Source organism: Corythoichthys intestinalis, chromosome 12, assembly GCF_030265065.1.
Source record: "Corythoichthys intestinalis isolate RoL2023-P3 chromosome 12, ASM3026506v1, whole genome shotgun sequence".
Classification (NCBI taxonomy): Eukaryota; Metazoa; Chordata; class Actinopteri; order Syngnathiformes; family Syngnathidae; genus Corythoichthys; species Corythoichthys intestinalis.
Genome location: NC_080406.1, coordinates 23,975,211 through 23,994,469, shown reverse-complemented (window position 1 = coordinate 23,994,469; position 19,259 = coordinate 23,975,211). Strand labels below are relative to the sequence as shown.

The window sequence follows — 19,259 nt, the reverse complement described above, 5'->3', positions numbered from 1 at the left end:
ATGACAATGACCCGAAGCACACAGCCAGGAAAACCAAGGAGTTTATATATTCATTTATTTATTTATTGTCCTCATCATCGGAGTGGCTCCGTAAGAAGCATAACAAGGTTCTAGCATGGCCTAGCCGGTCTCCAGACCTAGACACAATAGAAAACCTTTGGAGGGACCTCAAACTCCATGTTTCTCAGCGACAGCCCAGAAACTTGACTGATGGGTGGGCCAAGATCCCTCCTGCAGTTTGTGCAAACCTGGTGAAAAACTACAGGAAACGTTTGACTTGTGTAATTGCAAACAAAGGCTACCATACCAAATATTTACATTTGTTTTCTCAGGTTTTCAAATACTTATTCGTAGCTGTATCACACAATAAATCGTTACAAAAATCATACATTGTGATTTCTGGATTTTTCTTTTTAGATTATCTCTTTTACAGTGGACATGTACCAATGATGAACATTTCAGACACCTCAATTTTTTCTAAGTGGGAGAACTTGCAAAATAGCAATGAGTTCAAATACTTATTTTCTTCTCTGTATTTTTCTTTCACTTGTTGTCACTTCGGACCTACATTTCAGTGACGTGACTATGATTGCTAATTTATTCATTCATTCATTCATTTTCCATGCCGCTTTTCCTTACGAGGGTCGCGGAGGTGCTGGAGCCTATCCCAGCTAACTCGGGGCAGTAGGCAGGGGACACCCTGAACTGGTTGCCAGCCAATTGCAGGGCACAAGGAGACATACAACCATTCACGCACACACTCATACCTACGGGCAATTTAGAGTGTTCAATCAGCCTACCATGCATGTTTTTGGGATGTGGGAGGAAACCGGAGTTCCCGGAGGAAACCCACGCAGGCACGGGGAGAACATGCAAACTCCACACAGGAAGGCCGAAGCCCGGGATTGAACCCTTGATCTCAGAACTGTGAGGCAGACGTGCTAACCACTCAGCCACCGTGCCGCCTGCTAATTTATTTGAGCTAATTTATTGACAAACATCCCTGACCCCAAAAAGGTCATGATGCTGAACTAGTGTAGCATGTACTGTAAGTGATTAAAAACAAATAAACAGAACATCCCAAGGAAAAGGGCCGCATTACCATGAAACGTTGATGTCACGTAGAAGGCCTCAAAATGTAGTCTTGCGGGGTTCAAATGACCTCTGGGCCACATTTTTGACACCAATGATCTTTGCCATTGATGTAAAGGTTACATAGACTCTTAGCAACCATGCTACTCTCCAAGATTGCTCCAAAATCAGGCTTAATGTGGTTCCCCATTAAAGGGGAAATTGATTCACTGGCCAACACTAATAGATCATTATGCTGCCGAGGAAGGATGATAAATCAATCTGAGGTCGAGAAACATTTTTGGTGGCCATATGCCAAAGATGACATTATCAACGATGTCAATCTTTTCAACATGCTAACAGGCACTTCCAGCAATAAACATCTAGAACCACAAGATGGAAACGCAAATTTGTCTCTCTTACCAAACATCTTCCACGCCAGGTGGAGTCCAAGAAGCTTGCTCCCATTTTCATTACACCCTTTCTCATCACCAAGGTCATTAGCCCGGTCACCATGTAACTCAAGCTCCTGAGGTCAATGCGAGTCCACCCAGCATTCCACATCAGCCTGCTCAAACCTGCCAAGGAATCCCCTCCGGTCTCTCCTTCCAGGACTCCCACCCCTGCTTCATGGAACTAGGTCCAGTTTTCAGGGTGAGGAAGCAGTTGTCATCTGCGGTATCTAGTGGACTGGAAGGGATACAAGCCTAAGGAAACGATTTTTTCCCCCTAGCTTTATTGTTAACGATTTAATCATCTGTGATTTAAACAGTGTCTATCCTGAGGCATAAGGGCTGTAAATCGTCGGACGTTAAGCGGGCCAGAGGTACTGTCATTTTTGTGTTTGGCTTGGGTGGCCACTTCACCTTACGTCCCCTCTCACCTGCACTCTTTGACCCCGCTTACCTTACATATATCACTCTGCATCAGATGGTGTCATGTTGTCAGTTTTTTGTACCTCATTGTCACGTTCCACGGCACTGACCTCAGTAAGCTTTGCTCCTTTTCTGATTATTTTCAGCCTTGACACTGTTACCTTTGCTAGCTGCCTACCTGTGTACTGAACCCTACTTAACATTAAACGAGACATTTGGGAACCGTCTTGAGTCTTGAACACAGTCCTTGAAATGACAGATTGACATCCAGAATATTTCAAGAAACTATCCTTAGGGCTTGTCGATTTTATGACACTTCAAAAGTGGTTACTACTCACTGCAGGCCCACTGGGTCCCCTCTCTCCTTTCTCACAGGCACACTTCTGAGCCAGTGGGCACTGAAAAAAAAGAAAAAAAGATACTGTACTTTTAACTTAGTACTTGCATGGCTCAGGCCAATGTTAATATGTAAAGGTGAGTGTAAGCTAATTTGCAGAGAATAAATACTTACGCCTTCATCAGCAAGGTCACTCTGCAAAAAAATAAAGAAAAAGAAGCAACAGAAGTTCATTTGCATTTTTATAATAGACTGAAACAACCTACAAACTAAGTTTAGTTAGTTAAATATGCATAGTAACTTATTGGCTGCTATTGACGTGGCTTGCCCTCCCAAAATTGATCGGACGTTTAGCGCCGCCAATGACACTGATAGATATTTGATGTGAGCTTTGCAAGGCAAAGCCCATCATATGAAATTCAGCAACTTTATTATTCTTTCATATCATTTTATTCTCCGCGAGACCAAACTGTTTAGCTCATCGACACTGTTCAAATACCGAAATGACCAAAATTCTCATGCGACGCAGGCAATCTTTCGAACATTCCCCCCCCCAAAAAATTTTCCGTTTGCCCGCAAATATGGGATTGATTTAAAAAAAAAATAAAATAAATAAATAACAGTTTCAAAATGTATGTAGTCCTACAATTTGACGAAATCTCACAGTCTTACATAAAAAAATTCAAGGACGGTAAGCGGCATAAAAGTTGTATACAGATTTGCCAAAAACGTACGGTTCCCCCCAAATTCCCTAAAAACGTTCCTATTCACTCCTAATGGGGGGACCATTGATGGCCATGTACGTCCGAATTTCCCATTCATTTTCAATGGCAAAAAAATCTGTGTGCCCAAATAAACAGGGAGTGTCCTGATATCAACAGGAAGTGTTCCCAAAATGTATCCAAATGAACAGGTGTCCCCGAAATGTCCCCAAATCAAACGGAAGCCACGTGATTTCAACAGAACGTGTCCCCGAAATGTCCCCAAATCAACAGGAAGTAACATGATATTAACTGGAAGTGACCCTGAAATGCCCCGAATCAACAGTGACTCCAAAATGCCTCCAAATCCACTGAGCGGGGCTTAGATCTGTATCTACAACAGCGCTCATCGCAATTTCTCCAGAAATGGCAGTTTCTAGTTTAAAATAAAATTGGACATCCATTGTTTTCAATGGGAATGAGTTAAGATAAGGAAATGAATGATCCCTAAATAGGGAAATTTAAGTGAGAGGTATAATAAAAACTCAATTACAACTATTGAGTAATGTAATTTTGGTTATTAAATTGATTTATATAAGCACATATGCAATAATGAGAAAGTAGGAAATTAGTAAACATCATTCAAATTAAAAAAGGGTTAACCCTTAATAAATACATTAAAACATGAATTGCATAAGGTCTTGAAGTCCTTAAACCAAATTATGAAACTATTTTAAAAGCGCTGTTTTGAATATTATACAACGTAAAAATTAGCCTGATCAAAGACGATGTTTTATTATATACTCACCATCTTAGTGGCTATTTTCTCAACTATGTCCTTTTCCTGCAAATTGTGGAGAAAATGGGATGCAGGAGCACTGGCGAGGAGGCGCAGCTGAGCCACATTGGAGGGCTCGTTGGCGGTCCGGGTAATGCCCAGAGTGAAGAACTTGACCCCCTGGTTTTTGGCCTCGGCAACAGCAGAGAAAATATCTGGGTTCCTGGGGTGGGAGGAGCCATCGGTAAAGAGCACTGCTACTTTAATACTGCCCGGCCTGGACTCCTCCTGGTAGATTTTGGTCATGTTGGTGATGGCGTAGGTGGTGTAGGTGCCGTGACCGATGTAAACGATCGGAGCGATGCGGATTTTGAAGTTCTCTGTGCCTCTCCAGTCACTAAATCTTTGCTCTGTGATTACTGTGCTGCTGTACTGGAGCAAGGCCACCCTCATGCTCAGGCTGCGACCAGTCTGCAGTTTCAGGCCTTGAAGTCGATCCACCAAGTTCATAGCAAACAGCTTCTCCTGCTCATGGTTGTCTTTGGCACTCTCAGAGCTGTCCAGTAGAAACGAGAGCTCCAAGCTGCAGTCCTCATCTAGGATAGCTGTACCAAAAAAAAAAAACAAACAAAAAAAACGCACTCTATTGAAATACTTAAAAAACTGTTTTTTTTTTTTTTTTAAAACTACAGTCCAGTTATCAAATTAACCAAATATTATACCCAAATCAGAGGACTGTTTCATTCAGAGTAATATGAATCAAATCAGGTAAATGTCTTACTTGAGTATATTCTATATTATGTATATTCTGGGGAAAAAAAAAAAAAAAAAAAAAACCTCAACTAAAGCAGGGGTGTCCAAACTACAGCCCGCAGGTAAAAAATTAATAAATTAATGAATATGGCTGCCACAGAAACTTAAATTCAGCCTACAGTGTGTGGATCTTCTTAGCTCTAACACTAAAGCCACTGTCTATATATTTCAATCTACCTGCTTTCTATTCCTCTTGTGCTTATCTCCATTGCTGATTTAAATTATTATTAGGAGTAGTAGTTTTTGTTTTATTTTTTATTTTTGTTTTATTTGTATTTATTTATTTTTATTCTGTGATTAAGTGCGATCTTTTGTCTTGGTTTTTACGTTGTATTGATTTAAATGTGATTTTTATGATCTTCATGTGATGTAAAGCACTTTGAATTGCCTCGTGTTGAATTGTGCTATATTAATAAATTTGCCTTGCCTTGCCTAAAGCGAGTCACTTAAACAGTGCCTCATCATCAGCTCAGGGGTCAAAACCTGACAGCATGTTGAAATCAATGAGGGAAACTGTCGAATTTCAGTATTTTGTTTTACACACAAAAATAAAATAAAAATAAATAAATAATAATAATAATAATCCAATGTGATAAATTAAGCTAACTTGGTTGTGATTGTTTTGATTATTGTTGTTGTTGACACTGGACATTTTCTCATCTTATTTCTTCATATTCTGCAAAATTTGTTCTTTTCGGTAGTGTACATATCGATTATTAATTTTTTTTTTTTTTTTTTGCAACATCCTTTTTTACACCTCTTTATTGTTGTTGCTGCCTTGTAGCCCTTAACTCATTCACTGTCATTGACAGTTATACACATCAAATCAATTTCAACTGAGAAGACTGGCGTTGAGTGATCATGTTTTGGGGGGAGGGGGGCAGCGAGCTGCCAGCCCCCCAGTCTAAATGGATTTGACGTCTATCACCATCAATGGCAGTGAAACATGAATAGCAGCCAATGACTTAAAACTAAAAAATAAATACATTGTTTAAAACCTGATCTTTTTTTTTAAAAACCTGATTCTGATTCTCTGTTCAACAAATGAAAGTGAAAGGATTTCAAGTTGGCCCATGCGTCCTTTGACTATTCTGACGCGGCCTTCGGGAAAAAAAAGTTTGGACACCCCTGAACTAAAGAGTAACTAAATACTTATTTTTGTCTACAAACAAAAGCAAGAAAAAAAAAGAAAAAATTAATAAATACATAAAATAATGTTGGTACGTAAGTAACTTTTCCAAATGTGTAAATTGCATATATTTCTGTTTAAGTTGTAATAACATAATTTGAAACACAACAAGGATGGAATAAACTGTCTGATAGATTTAGCTTACCTTGCCCATCATAAAGATTTACAGCCAGTGGTTTTGTGCGAGATTTGACTACTCTGCTATCATGCAAATCTTGTGCCCAAACAAAAGTCAGTACTGTGACCAACAGCACTGAGTGAAAGGACAGGATCATCCTCGTCCCTACAATGAAAGGAAAATAAGACATCCATGACAAACTAAAATGAATACAAAGTATCCATAGAGAACAGTCTTTACTGTGCAACACACTTAAAAGTGTTGCAGTTAGCAATGGTTCAGTATCCTGTTTGGACCTGCAGGACCAGCGAAAGGACCACCAGGTTGCACAAAGAGCACTGTTGAGTTCATTTACCGTCAATCAGCAGCGACAGGATGTCGTCCTTCTCAGTAGCACGGAGTGAAGTAGCCTGTCAAACTCGCCCCTCTTTTATAAGGAAGAACCACCCAACCAGATTCAATGGATTCTTGTTCATGCTGAAACCCTCTATAGCCTTAGGGCTTGCAAAGGCAGGAATATGGTTCCAACAATGATGGGCTTTAAAGTGGTATTTTAGACATTTTTAATTACATAGACAATAATTTAGACCAAAAAAAAAATGAAGTGGGACTTGTTCCAATGGCAAAGTAAGAGTGATTATCATTAGCATACTGCAGCTTCCTCAGCTGGGATAATCTAATAGAAGGCCAAACTGGAAATGACCTGATGATCTTTGCATTGAGATCCGAATAGACATGCCTGGAAAAAGAAGGGTAAAAGGAAGAAGGTGTTTAACTGTTCTTGAGAAACCAATGGGTGCAACAGGTCTCAAACAAGTTGGTGGAGGTAAGTTTTTGACTGGTAAACTTGACTTTGCTTCCTTCAGAAATCTGGTATGGAAAATCAAAGGCTACAGTAGGATGACAAAAAGTCGTCTTTTGCCCGGACATGTCCACTTTTTACATTCTGTCCAGGACGTCCGGCGGGGTTTTTAAAATTCTTGAAAATGTCCGGTTTTCATTATTTTTTACGGGACCAATTAGAGTGTATTGAAATTAACTGACGCTTTGCACAGAATACTATGTTACTGTGCTGCCTGTGATATGTTCCAAGAGAGCTTGCCCAGTTGTTAAGACTTTTATTATGATCAATACATATATAATCAAATGCTCATGTACCCAAAAGAGTAATTAAGTCAAAAAAACACTTATTCTATTTTGGATACCATTTTGCGCATGCGTGCGCAGTCACAGACTGGTGTCATTCTCAAACAAACCTTTGTTACACCAGGAGCTCACAGGCAGGTACACTTGCTATATCTACCTTTCGGCAACTGTTGACTTCTGTTGGAGCTTTGTACTGGTGTGATCTGTAAAATCCCGTTTGTTGTCACATCATTGCGCTGCCGATGATTGTAAACTTTGATAGCAATGTTTGATTTTTGCCTCGGCTATTGGTGCTCGCTAATAGGGTAGCTGTCAGTAAGCTAAGCCACACGGGAAATGGAGTTTTAAACTGCTGCGTTTGGAAACGTGCTTGTTGAAATGTTTGTAAGTTTATTTCGATTTTTGTTTGCCTGCAATCTAGAACATAATGAAGATGATAATTGAGTGGGAATGACAATTTGTCAACAACAATTGTATTGGTAGTAATTTATAAAAATGTTTAGTTAGCACATAGCCTACTGCGTGTGTGTAGCTATTGACTGGACTATACTTCCATGGGTCTGCATTATATTAATGAAATATTTACTTATTAAGGAAAGGGAAAAGGTGATATTTAAAGCATTTTTACAAGTGTAAAGTTGCAAAAGTGTTGTTTCTGATGAGGTTTAAATTTGAATGATGTAAGATTGGTCATTGGTCAACTCCTGTGCTAATTGGCATATTTAATAATTAAAATAGTCATTTTTGCATTTAGAAAAAGAAATGCCATTAATTGCGAGTTAAGTATGAACAGCCTGCGCTTAGGTTTGGTATCAAGGTGGCCATGGATTTAAACAATATTATATTCTCAAGTATGAAGTAAAATCACAACATGTTTGACATTTATGACAAACCAAGCTGTTTGAAAATTGGTGTAAAACTCATCAATCGTTTATTGAATGGCTCTGACGTTGCTTGATGCGTTCTCCTCATAAATAAAACAATTAAAAACTACAATGGGAGGACATCAAACTCCCATGTGACAAATTAAATTGTTCAGACCATATGGATAAGGTTCAGAACATACAAAATGGCTCCGACGTAAAATGGTCAACAAGTGACGACGTCCATCCCCGTTAATTTATACCGCATTTTAAAAATCTAGTCTTTAATATGTAATATCTATGTCTCGAGCCTTGCAAGTACCGCCCTCTTGCGGCTAAAAAGAGCACGAAAGTACGAAACACTGCGCATGCGCTCGACCGCCCTGTCGGCTCAGGAGTCCACACCGGCGAAGCTGTCCTCTGAGCGGCTTCACCTTCAGCCATCTTAACCATGCTGGGTACCGTAGGACGCTGTTGTAACGGGGCTTTGCAGGCTTTTAAGCCCGGAGTCAACGCACTGAAGACATTCGGTGGTCGTCATGTGAGCCTAAATATGGGTATGTTCATATATTTTTCACCATGCTTGACTGTCATTGCAACATGCCCTCTGGACTGCTATGGACGTGGCCTCTATCCCATTCCCTTTAAATGTTTGATTTCAAAACAAATACACAGTATTCTTTGTGTTTGTATTGAATATATGACGACTAAATCCTGGAAGTCTGTTTTCTAATTGATTTGACCTTTCTTTCATGTTCTCCTCAATGACCTTTCATTGTAAACCAAACAACTGGTAGCTTATTAAGGTTGTCAGTCACATGAATGTGGAGTTAATAACATGCATCTAAATGTTGTGATTGAATGTCATTAATAACGTAACGACAATGTAAGCATGACACTCATTCAGCAGGTTTTCTTTGAAGCTTTGAAAAATACTGATGGCATTGTTTGCAATTTAGCAGAATTTTAATGTGTCATTGCAGGTAGGGGCTATGCAACCCCTGCTGCTCAGGCAGCTCTAGGCAATGGACGCATCACGGCTGTAATCGGTGCTGTTGTGGACGTCCAGTTTGACGAAGGCTTGCCCCCCATCCTCAATGCACTGGAAGTGACAGGCCGTGAGAGCAGGCTGGTGCTTGAGGTGGCACAGCATCTTGGTCAGTAAATGAAAAATATCAGAGTAAGGAATACATATATATATATATTTTTAAAGTCCAAAATTCTTGTATCTTTCCTCAGGGGAAAACACAGTCAGAACAATTGCCATGGATGGCACAGAGGGTCTTATCCGTGGACAGAAGGTTCTTGACACCGGGGCACCGATTAGAATCCCTGTGGGGCCGGAGACTTTGGGTAGGATCATGAATGTCATTGGCGAACCCATTGATGAACGTGGACCAATTAGCACAAAACAGTAAGTTTTTTAAAAAAATTTAGGACAAAATAGTTCTGAAAAGGGAGTCCGCTTTTTTGTTTAACATACAATTTTTTCAATATTCTTTGAGTTACATGCTTATAGACCCTACCCATGTGACGTCACAACTCTGCCCTCCTGACTGGTGCCGCCCAATTGTCCGTCAACACATCGTGTTTACCTGTTACGGCTACGTACATTCCTCCTATTTACGGCGTGTTTTTCTGCTCGTTAACATTAATAATCAAAATGGTGAAGGCGTGTGTGGCGGTCGGTTGCAATAACAGAGAAGATAGATGGAGAGACTTGAAGTTCTACCGGATTCCGAGAGACCCGGAGAGGAGAGAGCGAGATGGGCTGCTGCAATTCGACGAGAAAACTGAGCTCCAAACGATTACCACAAATTATGTAGTAGTCATTTTATATCTGGTAAGATGCATTTAATATATATTTAGAGGGTTTTGGGCTGACAACCACAATTAAGATCATGGCTAGGCTAATCGCCGACAACATACACGTATGTATGTAGTGAGAGTGCTATCGCTAAACCATATAAACATTAAAAGCCCTAGCTCCATTGACAAATGACATGAAATACATTAGACTCAACAGTGGATGTTAGCAAGAACAAAAGATTTTGAATTGAAAATTTCGTAACTCACCTTTCCAAGCACAAGAGGACCTGTTTCACCCAACCAGCTACGAAGTATTTATCAGCCTCCAAGCTCTTAAAGTTTTTCAAACTTTCGTGAGAATAGGCTGATTTTGTGTGGACAAGATAGTTGTACATATCAGGGTAGCTAGCAGATGTCAGGCAAATACGGCGAACACAGCGGGTCGAAAAACATCGATTTAGGCATCAAATATGGATCTGGCGACTGGATAAACTGAAGCTTTTCCACATAACGCCTTTTATGCAACGTATCAAGTGAGTTTACGGCATCCGAAAGCACCGGGTCTTCCATGAAATGCATTATAAATTGCTCGATCAATTGAGACCATTGATAATACAGACACAAAATGACGGACAAGAGGGCGGAACAATACAGCGATCACGTGATTTTGTGACGTCGGTGGGTAGGGTCTATACTATTAATAGATGTTCTTAAATAGTAACACCGCCGAGTTAAAAATAACCCTCTCGTACTCTTAGGACTGCTCCTATCCATGCTGAAGCCCCTGAGTTCACCGACATGAGTGTGGAGCAAGAAATCTTAGTCACTGGAATCAAAGTGGTAGATCTTCTTGCACCTTATGCTAAGGGTGGAAAAATTGGTGAGTAGCAAGCAGAGGTGGGTAGTAACATGTGCCGTTTCATTTACTTGAGTAACTTTTTGAGAAAAATGTACTTCTAAAAGTAGTTTTACTAAGCCATACCTTTTATTTTTACTTGAATAGATTTATGAAAAAAAAATGTTACTCTTACTTCACTACTTTGGGCTACACAAGAGTCGTTACATTTTTCCTCTTTATTCTTAGATTTATTACTTTTTTGCCAGTGATGCCAAGGGCAGCTCTACCAATTTCACCAATGAGACGTCACAACAAGATTCACATGACTGTAGTAAATCAATCAGACTCGAGCTTGTCGTTCTATGATTACATCGGCCTGTTCAATTACGTGGAGTCTTTAAAGCAGCATAAAAAATGAAGTATTTGACACAGAGCACTGCCCTCAACATGACTCGAAAGCGCGGATTCAAACCTCTCTCCTACTTTTTATTTGGCACCAACTGACCACGGAAAATTGGAGATGTGATCCTTTTCATTTCATAGTAGTAATTATGAAGGATATATTCACTATTCAAACTAGGAACTCTTTTCTCCACTAGAGGGCCCTCATCCTCATAATGCTTCATTTCTATCTTATTCTCTTGCTGAAATTCAATTATTTTTTTAGTATTTGTTTGGCTTAATGTGGTTATGGGCTATTGTTCAGTATCGTTATAGCAACCGTTCATATGGATAAGTTTGTGCTGAAAGAAAAAAATACCATTGTTAAAAAAACAAAAACAAAAATAAGTTACAATGTTATTCATTACTTGAGTATTCTTTTCACTGGATACATTTTTACTTGTACTGGAGTACATTTTTTGGGATGACTCTTACTTGAGTAATATTATTTTGAAGTAACGCTACTCTTACTTGAGTAAAATTTTTGGCTACTCTACCAATCTCTGGTAGAAAGATAATCTTAATATCGCTTTCCACGTGCGAGCTTCTCCGAACCATTGTGCTGGTTGTGTGCCAGGTCTGTTTGGTGGCGCTGGTGTTGGTAAGACTGTTCTGATCATGGAGTTGATCAACAACGTGGCCAAAGCTCACGGTGGCTACTCAGTGTTCGCCGGAGTCGGAGAGCGTACCCGCGAGGGTAATGACTTGTACAATGAAATGATTGAGTCTGGAGTCATTAACCTGAAGGACACCACCTCAAAGGTAAGACACTCATGAGGTACATCTACACTGTCACATAAGCATTCCCAAACATTGGAAATGGTTTCCAACGATTCAGTTCAACAACCACAACTTCTCCAATCTGGTCATATAAAAACTTTTGTTTTTGCATATGTATTTTCAGGTAGCACTGGTGTACGGTCAGATGAACGAACCTCCAGGCGCTCGTGCCAGAGTCGCTCTTACTGGACTAACTGTCGCTGAATATTTCCGTGATCAAGAAGGACAGGATGTGCTTCTCTTCATTGACAACATCTTTAGGTTTACCCAAGCTGGCTCAGAGGTATACAACGCAGCATACTGTACACTACTCACAAAGTTAGGGATCGTCTACTTTTAAGATGAGCTTAATATACACCTTTTTTCCTTTTATTTTTGTCCTTCAGGTGTCTGCCCTGTTGGGTCGTATCCCCTCTGCTGTGGGATACCAGCCTACCTTGGCTACTGATATGGGTACCATGCAGGAACGAATCACAACCACCAAGAAAGGTTCTATCACCTCAGTGCAAGTAAGAAGAAGGATAGGATTGTTGTGACTACTTCTATTGATAGAATCCAAATAAAACCTACTCGCTTTACAGGCAATTTATGTGCCCGCCGACGACTTGACCGACCCCGCTCCTGCTACAACCTTCGCTCACTTGGACGCCACCACCGTGCTGTCCCGTGCCATTGCCGAGCTTGGAATTTACCCCGCCGTGGACCCTCTGGATTCCACTTCCCGAATCATGGACCCTAACATCGTGGGCTCTGAACATTATGATGTTGCCCGAGGTGTACAGAAGATTCTCCAGGTAAGACCTTTCTACATGAATAGCTGTTCAATGAGATCCAATGACCCCCAAATCTCTTTTTCAGGACTACAAGTCATTACAAGACATCATCGCTATTCTGGGTATGGATGAATTATCTGAGGAAGACAAGCTAACAGTAGCTCGGGCTCGTAAGATCCAGCGTTTCCTGTCCCAGCCTTTCCAGGTGGCTGAGGTTTTCACTGGCCACATGGGGAAGCTGGTCCCTCTCAAGGAAACAATCAAAGGATTCCAGAGCATTCTAGCAGGTAGTGCCGTGTAATATATTTTCAGAAATGGAATAAAACTACTTTCCAGCTAAAAATCTTTATGCTCTTCCAGGTGAATACGATGCCTTGCCTGAGCAGGCTTTTTACATGGTGGGTCCCATTGAAGAAGTGGTCCAAAAGGCAGAGAAACTGGCAGAAGAACACTCTTAAACAACAATGTATGGAAGGTTCTCTGATTTGTACAGTATGATTTCTATTTGAGGAACCCCAGTCGTGCCACGCTAAGTATGTTGTGCTTTGCTTGTATTACTCTGGAAAGCTTCAAATGAGATTAAAGATGACATTTTGATACAGCACTGTTCTTTCTTTGTCTTTTTTGTGCACTGATCATCTCTTCTGAAACTTATTTGTGAGAGAGATTTGCCAAATCTGATAGTTTAGGTCCTCAAGTGTCGCAGTATTTTATTTAGTTCTCTTTCCTTAGTAAGGAGACCGATGCTGTGTTCTTTGAATGCCGCGAAATCCTGTAAAATATTGATGTCATAATTAAGTACAAGTTTATACAGGAAATTAACCATTTTGTCCTGGCAGCAAACCTTGTTCAACTTTTCGTACTTTGCCCTGGCTTCTTCTAGGGCCAATTTAAGCGACTTGACTCTTTTATCTGCATTCACCAACTGTGCTTCCTGTTTAAATCTGCAGTTCAAAGACATATAGTCGTAATTTATTTTCACTTTAAAAAAAGACCAATGTAACAAACACATGTACCTCTCCTCTGCTTTTGTCCGAGCTATTTTCTGTTCATTATATTGTGCCTCAAGAAGCCGGAGTTCTTCTAGCTTCTCCTGTAATTAAATGCAATAAGTGTGCGGTATTACCAGCAGCATTTCCTCAAATCTACCTGTAGGGTGTTTTCTTGTTCCGCACAAGTACGCAGCAGTTTGTCCCTCTCTTTGGTGAGGTTTGTAATATTTTTGCTCATGGTAGCTTCCCTCAATGCGTGCTGCTCCTCGGCTTTTAGACCTTTTTGCTTAAAGGCTGAGGGTGATAAAACCAAAAGTTTACCTGTGCCGTTAGATTAGGGGTGTCCAAACTACGGCCTTTTGCACAGTTTCCACTGGCCCGCAACAAATTATCAAAATACTGTATCAATGGATATAGCTCCTGCACAAGAATCTGAAGTTAGGCCTAAAGTTCTCCTAATCTTCTCAATTTTAACAAGAGATGAAGCCAGTCACTTAAACAGGACCTCTCCATTAGCCTATGGGTCAAAACCCTGTCGTGTTGAAATCAGTGTTGTTTTTGGCAGCCTTTTTAAATTTCGTTTTAGTCTTAGTCTTTTGGACAAAAATACTTATTTGACTTGGTCATATGTTAGTCATTTGAAAATGTGTTAGTCTTCATCTAGTTTTAGTTAACAATTACTCAAAATGTTTTCGCTTGTAAACTTGAAAAGTTGTAGTTCATGAATAAATAAATGGTTTCCAACAATTTCGAACGAACATTGACAGCCGAGCACAAAATTGTAGTCTCTACAAGGACAACACCATCTTCTTCATAATACACGCTCAGCAGGAAAACAGTACATTTTTAATTAATTAAACTCACCTGGACGCCACAGACTGTAAATAAAGTTATCCAAGAGTTTAAGACGACATTCACCACGTTTAATGCTAATGCTATAAGTTACGTTTAGTGTGTGATGATCAGTGTTGTCACAGATTACTTGAAAAAGTAATCTAATTACTGATTACTGATACGTAATCTAGTTAATTTACTGATTACTTCATTATCAAAGTAAATTACTTTAAAAGTAATTTATCAGTTTTTTACCAATTTTTCTCCCTTTGTCGCCTCAACATAAGAATAATAAAAGAAAAATGTCGTCGCATGTAATTGATTTTCCGATCATTGAATTTAAAGGGGAAGGTCAGAATTTTTCACATAAGGCTAAATTTTCGAGTTAGCGAGGTTTAATTAGTCGATGGAGTTGATTTCAACCATCATTGACTCGCGCTAGCTTAGCCTGTCCGGAGCTCTCAAACTAACAAATAACTGACAAACTGCATGGAATTTGTTGAAATCAACTAATTAAACCCCGCCAACTCGAAGATTAAGCCTAATGTCAAAAATTCTGAATTTGGGATTAGGGTTAACAGCATATCAGTGCTAATGTAAAACAATGCAAATTGACTGCACAATAATCTACAACACACTAATGAGTTGTACAGTGCAATAAACACAAAGATGGGGGGGATGCGCGCGCTCAACCCGAAAGTACACCGTACACACACGCGGTCAATTTGGCCACAAAACGTGGCGGCAACAAAGCACTTTACACTCAATCAGACTTACAACACATCCCAAAGATGCTAAACGAACACGCAACCTCACGGTATGAATGTGCAACACGAATATGATGTAAACAAAGCTTTTGTGATAAGACAACAAAATCGCAATAACTGCATTAACCATCAAAGTGAAGTCTAACTGTAACTGTAGTCTTGAAACAAATCTGGATAAGGAAAAACATTGCAATAAAATAATGCAAACCGGTAAACTTGAGAGTAGCTGAGATCTGTCATGACAGAACATTGCTTCACTCGTCGTGAATGGGTATAATGTCTAGACCGCGAATATAAGACGGCCCCCACTTTTTCAGTCTTATTTCAATGCAAAAAACAGCGTCTTATATTCGGGCCAATACGGTATAATCAGATTACTAGTTTGGAAAAATGAACGCATTACATTACTCCTTACTGAAAGAAAGTAATCAGATTACAGTTACGCGTTACTTTTGATGAGCTCTCAGCAAAGACCTTTAAAGGCTAGAGCAACATGGCATATCTAGCTAAGATATGAAAACAAAACATACCAAGCAGCACATGACATGTTCCTAAAAAGGCAAGTCTGGAGCCTGGAGAGGACACCGGTGAGTAAGTGTGAGTGTGGAGTTGGTGGTGCAGCATGTCACATAAGCGACATGGCCAAACACTGCTACGATGCGTGCTAACTACACATGCGATAAGAAATATCACACATTATGTACCTATGACGGAAAGTATAGCATATTTTCATCTCGTTCTCATCAGACAAAAATTCATCCCGTTATTTTTCAGTCTTTCAAGACACGTCTTTAGCTCGTCACGTCATCGTCATGGAAAAAATTATACACAGACGAAATATTTTCGTTATCGTCATTGTTGACGAAAACAACACTGGTTGAAATCAATGTAGGAAACTAGATTTTCAGTACAGGTACTTTGTTTAACAAACATAAACTTGCAGAAAAAATATCCAATGTGACGAATTGAGCTATCATGGTTGTGATTTTCTTGACTTTTTTGCCTTCGCCTCACATTTTCTCTTTGTTTACAGTTTGTTTGGTGAGAGGTGGTGGGAATATATTTTTACACCTCGATGTTATGTTGCTTATAGCCCTTTAACTCATTCACGGCCATTGACATATATAGACATCAAATCCATTTCAACTGGGAAGGCTGGCACTGAGTAATGTTTCACCGCCATTGTTGGTGATAGATAACCAATCTAATTTGATTGGGAGGTGGAGCCCTCTCAATCAAAATGGATTGGACGTCTATTGCCGTCAACGGCAGCCAATGAGTTAACACTTAAAATTACAAACTCGATTTTTTTTTTTTTTTACCTGATTCTGATCTTCTGTTTAACAAATGAACGTGGAAGGATTTCAAGTTGGCCCTTGCTTCCTTTGACTTTTCTGAAGCGGCCCTCGGGAAAAAAAAAAGTTTGGACACCCCTGCTTTAGATGATACATGTGGAATATGCTGGACTGATTTGTTACCTTTACACATTTGTTCTGCTGCCTCATGTTGCTGCTGAACATCACGCAATTGTTCAAGTAATGCCGCCTCCCTCTGTTGATGGTCTTTAAATTGTTTCTCGGATGTTGATTCACTTTGGGCTATTTTCTCCCTTTGAAACAAAGTAACGGGACATGAGAGACAAGACAAAACAATCCCCCCAAAATAAACTGTACAACTACAGAAGTGCATTGAGAGACCTGACAATTACCAACAGGTCAAGGCACCACTGTATTAATTTGTTGATGTTAATCTAAAAAAAAAACAAACGAAACAAAAACAACTAAGAAACAAAAAAAATATCTTACTTGTACGCTTTCTCCTTAGCTGTGAACTCATCTCTTAATATTTTGATTTCCTTTGTAAGCTTTTGAATGATCACCTCTTTCTCCTGTATTTTATGGGAGAAAAGCGTGTCGTTTTCCATCTGCAGCTGCTTGTTTTCAATCTTCAACTGTGCATTGTGGTGTTTGTACTCCTCCATGAAGACGATTATCGCTCGACTGTTGGCGTCTAAATCCATAAATCTTTTTTCGACTAGCTCCACTCTTTGCTGCTTTTGCACCACTTCTTTTTGGCAGCTTTCAAGTTGCTTCTCCAGTTCATTTCTGACCTGCTGCAGGCATTGGGATTGGTTGAACAGCTCATCTGATCTGTCTTTAAGGACACAGATCAGATTGGCTTGTTCTTTTATTCTGGACTGCAGCCGCAATGTCTCTGCCAAATTGGCAGCAGCGAGGTCCTTGCAAGTTTTCTGATTGATGTCAATTTGCTGTGGAAAAGCCAAGATAAAATGTTAGGTGCCATTACATAGAAAATATCACCTGGTTTCCATCACCCAAAAAATAAATAAATAAATAAAAAATTACATTACGTCCAGTGGGAAATGGTGTAAATCCCCTCATTTTACTCCTAGATTTTTACCGGTACATACAAAAAAATATGTATTTGGTATGTGCATTAATCAGGTTGAAACAAGCTCAATATGTACTTCCTAAATTTGCAACTAATTCTAAATTTCACTCTAAAAGCCGGACTTGAATGACTGGTTATCTTAAATTACTTTAGGGAAAAAAAACCCAAAAACAATACGTCATTATTTGCCATGTTGGATCTAGGGCTGCAACTATCGATTATTTTAGTAGTCGATTAATCTATTAACTAGTTAGTTCAAATAATCGAGTAATCGGCAAAGAAACATTTCAAGATTACCCTTTCAAAATAAAGTTACAGAGTGTTTCTTCAAACTAAGCAGAATTGCACTTTCATTTAAAAAAATAAATTAAAATACCTGAGCTTAGCCTCAAACGGTATAAAAAAAATTAAATGAGGATCAGGAAGTACAACAAGAGAACAGTTGGCTAACGGGCATAGCAAAAGTGCGCTAGCTTAAATGCGATGAAATGCTAACTTAAAAAAAAAAAAAAAATTAACAAGGCGCTCAAACACGTACTGTATTCCCAAGAAAAATGGCTAAATATACCTATACACTAAATTACGACTGCATAAAAAACATAAGCTCGAAAAAAAAAAAAAACATACCTATGTTGGTCTTAACAGGGAGCAGCTGGATTCAACCATGTTGCATGAGTTATGTTATATTCACTGTTTCCACTAAAGAGCAGTATATCCACCCAAATCAATGAAACTAAATGCAAACACTTTCAAAACAAACCATTACAACGCAAGCAAGCAGCAGCAAAATTTGATTTGAAGCTTTGTTCTAATCGAATTACAAAGTCAATCAATTAATCTTTGCACACTAGTTGGATCTGAAGTAGATATAGTTATTTCAATCGAAATTTGGCTAAAAACTTTCTATTTATTCCCCCAAAATATATCGTGGCCATTTTTGTCCACAGTAAATTGAATTGATTTGGAATTTTAAACATTCTTGTTGCACTTGCCTTCTTATATACTGTCCGAACAATAATGACCAAACAAGCTTTAGAGGCAATATTGTAACAATATTATTATTCACACAGAGCGACATGCAACTTTCAATAACAATCACCAACAGACCAAAATCAACTCCAAACGAATGTGAACCAGAAAAAAGTAAATGTTGCATAATATACATGTCAACGAACATTACTTACGGCAACGTTAAGAGGCAGTTCAGAAAATATCGTTTCATCTTCGGTCTTGGTCACTTTCTTTCTCACGTTTTCTGGCTTTTTTCGTTGAGACATTTTAAGTTAAGTCAAAGTTCTGCTGAACGTGCTCAACAATTGTTTTCCAAAGACTCGTTTTAACTAGTGTAGCTAATTTATGTTTAAACTATGACGTAATCAACTCGTGCGTGTGTCGTCTTGTTCTCACAAAAAAAAAACAAAAAAAAAACAAAAAAAAGTTCTTAATAAACTATTAACTATTAAAGGAATTTTATATCACTTACAAAATGTTATTTTGCTGGCTGTTATTTATTGTTGTATTTTATGAGAAATGTGTTTTTAGCAACAATGTCACGTGTCAATAATAATTGTTCAATAAAATATTTGTTCCCGCTGATGTGCAATGCATTGTGGGATACGCAAGGGTACTCAAATAGGGTTCTATTGAAGGCTTTAAAATACACGTACACACAAAAACATGCTGATAAACACTTCCAACGTCCAAGTTTGGGTTACTCGGTTG

The 19,259-nt window shown here is 39.1% G+C and overlaps 3 protein-coding genes across 4 annotated transcripts in view; 1 reads left to right on the top strand and 2 right to left on the bottom strand.

Moving 5' to 3' along the window:
- The window catches only part of col28a2a (collagen, type XXVIII, alpha 2a), a 33,180-nt gene extending 26,913 nt beyond the window's left edge, over positions 1–6,267 (bottom strand). Inside the window, exons 1-5 of the mRNA XM_057851465.1 lie at positions 6,238–6,267; positions 5,910–6,047; positions 3,793–4,367; positions 2,458–2,478; positions 2,285–2,344 (exon numbers count right to left, since the gene is read on the bottom strand). Coding sequence (XP_057707448.1) covers positions 2,285–2,344; positions 2,458–2,478; positions 3,793–4,367; positions 5,910–6,039 — 786 coding nt within the window. The 5' untranslated portion in view covers positions 6,040–6,047; positions 6,238–6,267. The remainder of the gene's footprint in view (positions 1–2,284; positions 2,345–2,457; positions 2,479–3,792; positions 4,368–5,909; positions 6,048–6,237) is intronic.
- A 1,992-nt stretch (positions 6,268–8,259) lies between these two features.
- LOC130926533 (ATP synthase subunit beta, mitochondrial-like) lies at positions 8,260–13,130 on the top strand. Its single transcript, XM_057851462.1, has 10 exons — positions 8,260–8,448; positions 8,875–9,048; positions 9,131–9,305; positions 10,459–10,580; positions 11,557–11,741; positions 11,884–12,042; positions 12,146–12,268; positions 12,341–12,553; positions 12,618–12,819; positions 12,893–13,130. The coding sequence occupies exons 1-10, from the start codon at positions 8,343–8,345 to the stop codon at positions 12,988–12,990; spliced, it is 1,557 nt and encodes a 518-aa protein (XP_057707445.1). The 5' UTR covers positions 8,260–8,342; the 3' UTR covers positions 12,991–13,130.
- Positions 10,812–18,896, bottom strand: zgc:172182 (coiled-coil domain-containing protein 89). Of its 2 annotated transcripts, XM_057851463.1 has the most exons (8): positions 18,722–18,896; positions 16,931–17,394; positions 16,604–16,734; positions 16,448–16,519; positions 13,682–13,818; positions 13,549–13,625; positions 13,377–13,476; positions 10,812–13,304 (listed from the first exon to the last, which is right to left on the bottom strand). In XM_057851463.1, exons 1-8 carry the CDS (start codon positions 18,812–18,814, stop codon positions 13,218–13,220), a joined length of 1,161 nt encoding a protein of 386 aa, XP_057707446.1. In that variant the 5' UTR covers positions 18,815–18,896; the 3' UTR covers positions 10,812–13,217. The 2 variants fall into 2 exon arrangements, with proteins under 2 accessions (XP_057707446.1, XP_057707447.1); XM_057851464.1 differs by lacking the exon at positions 16,448–16,519.
- Positions 18,897–19,259: the final 363 nt, after the last annotated feature.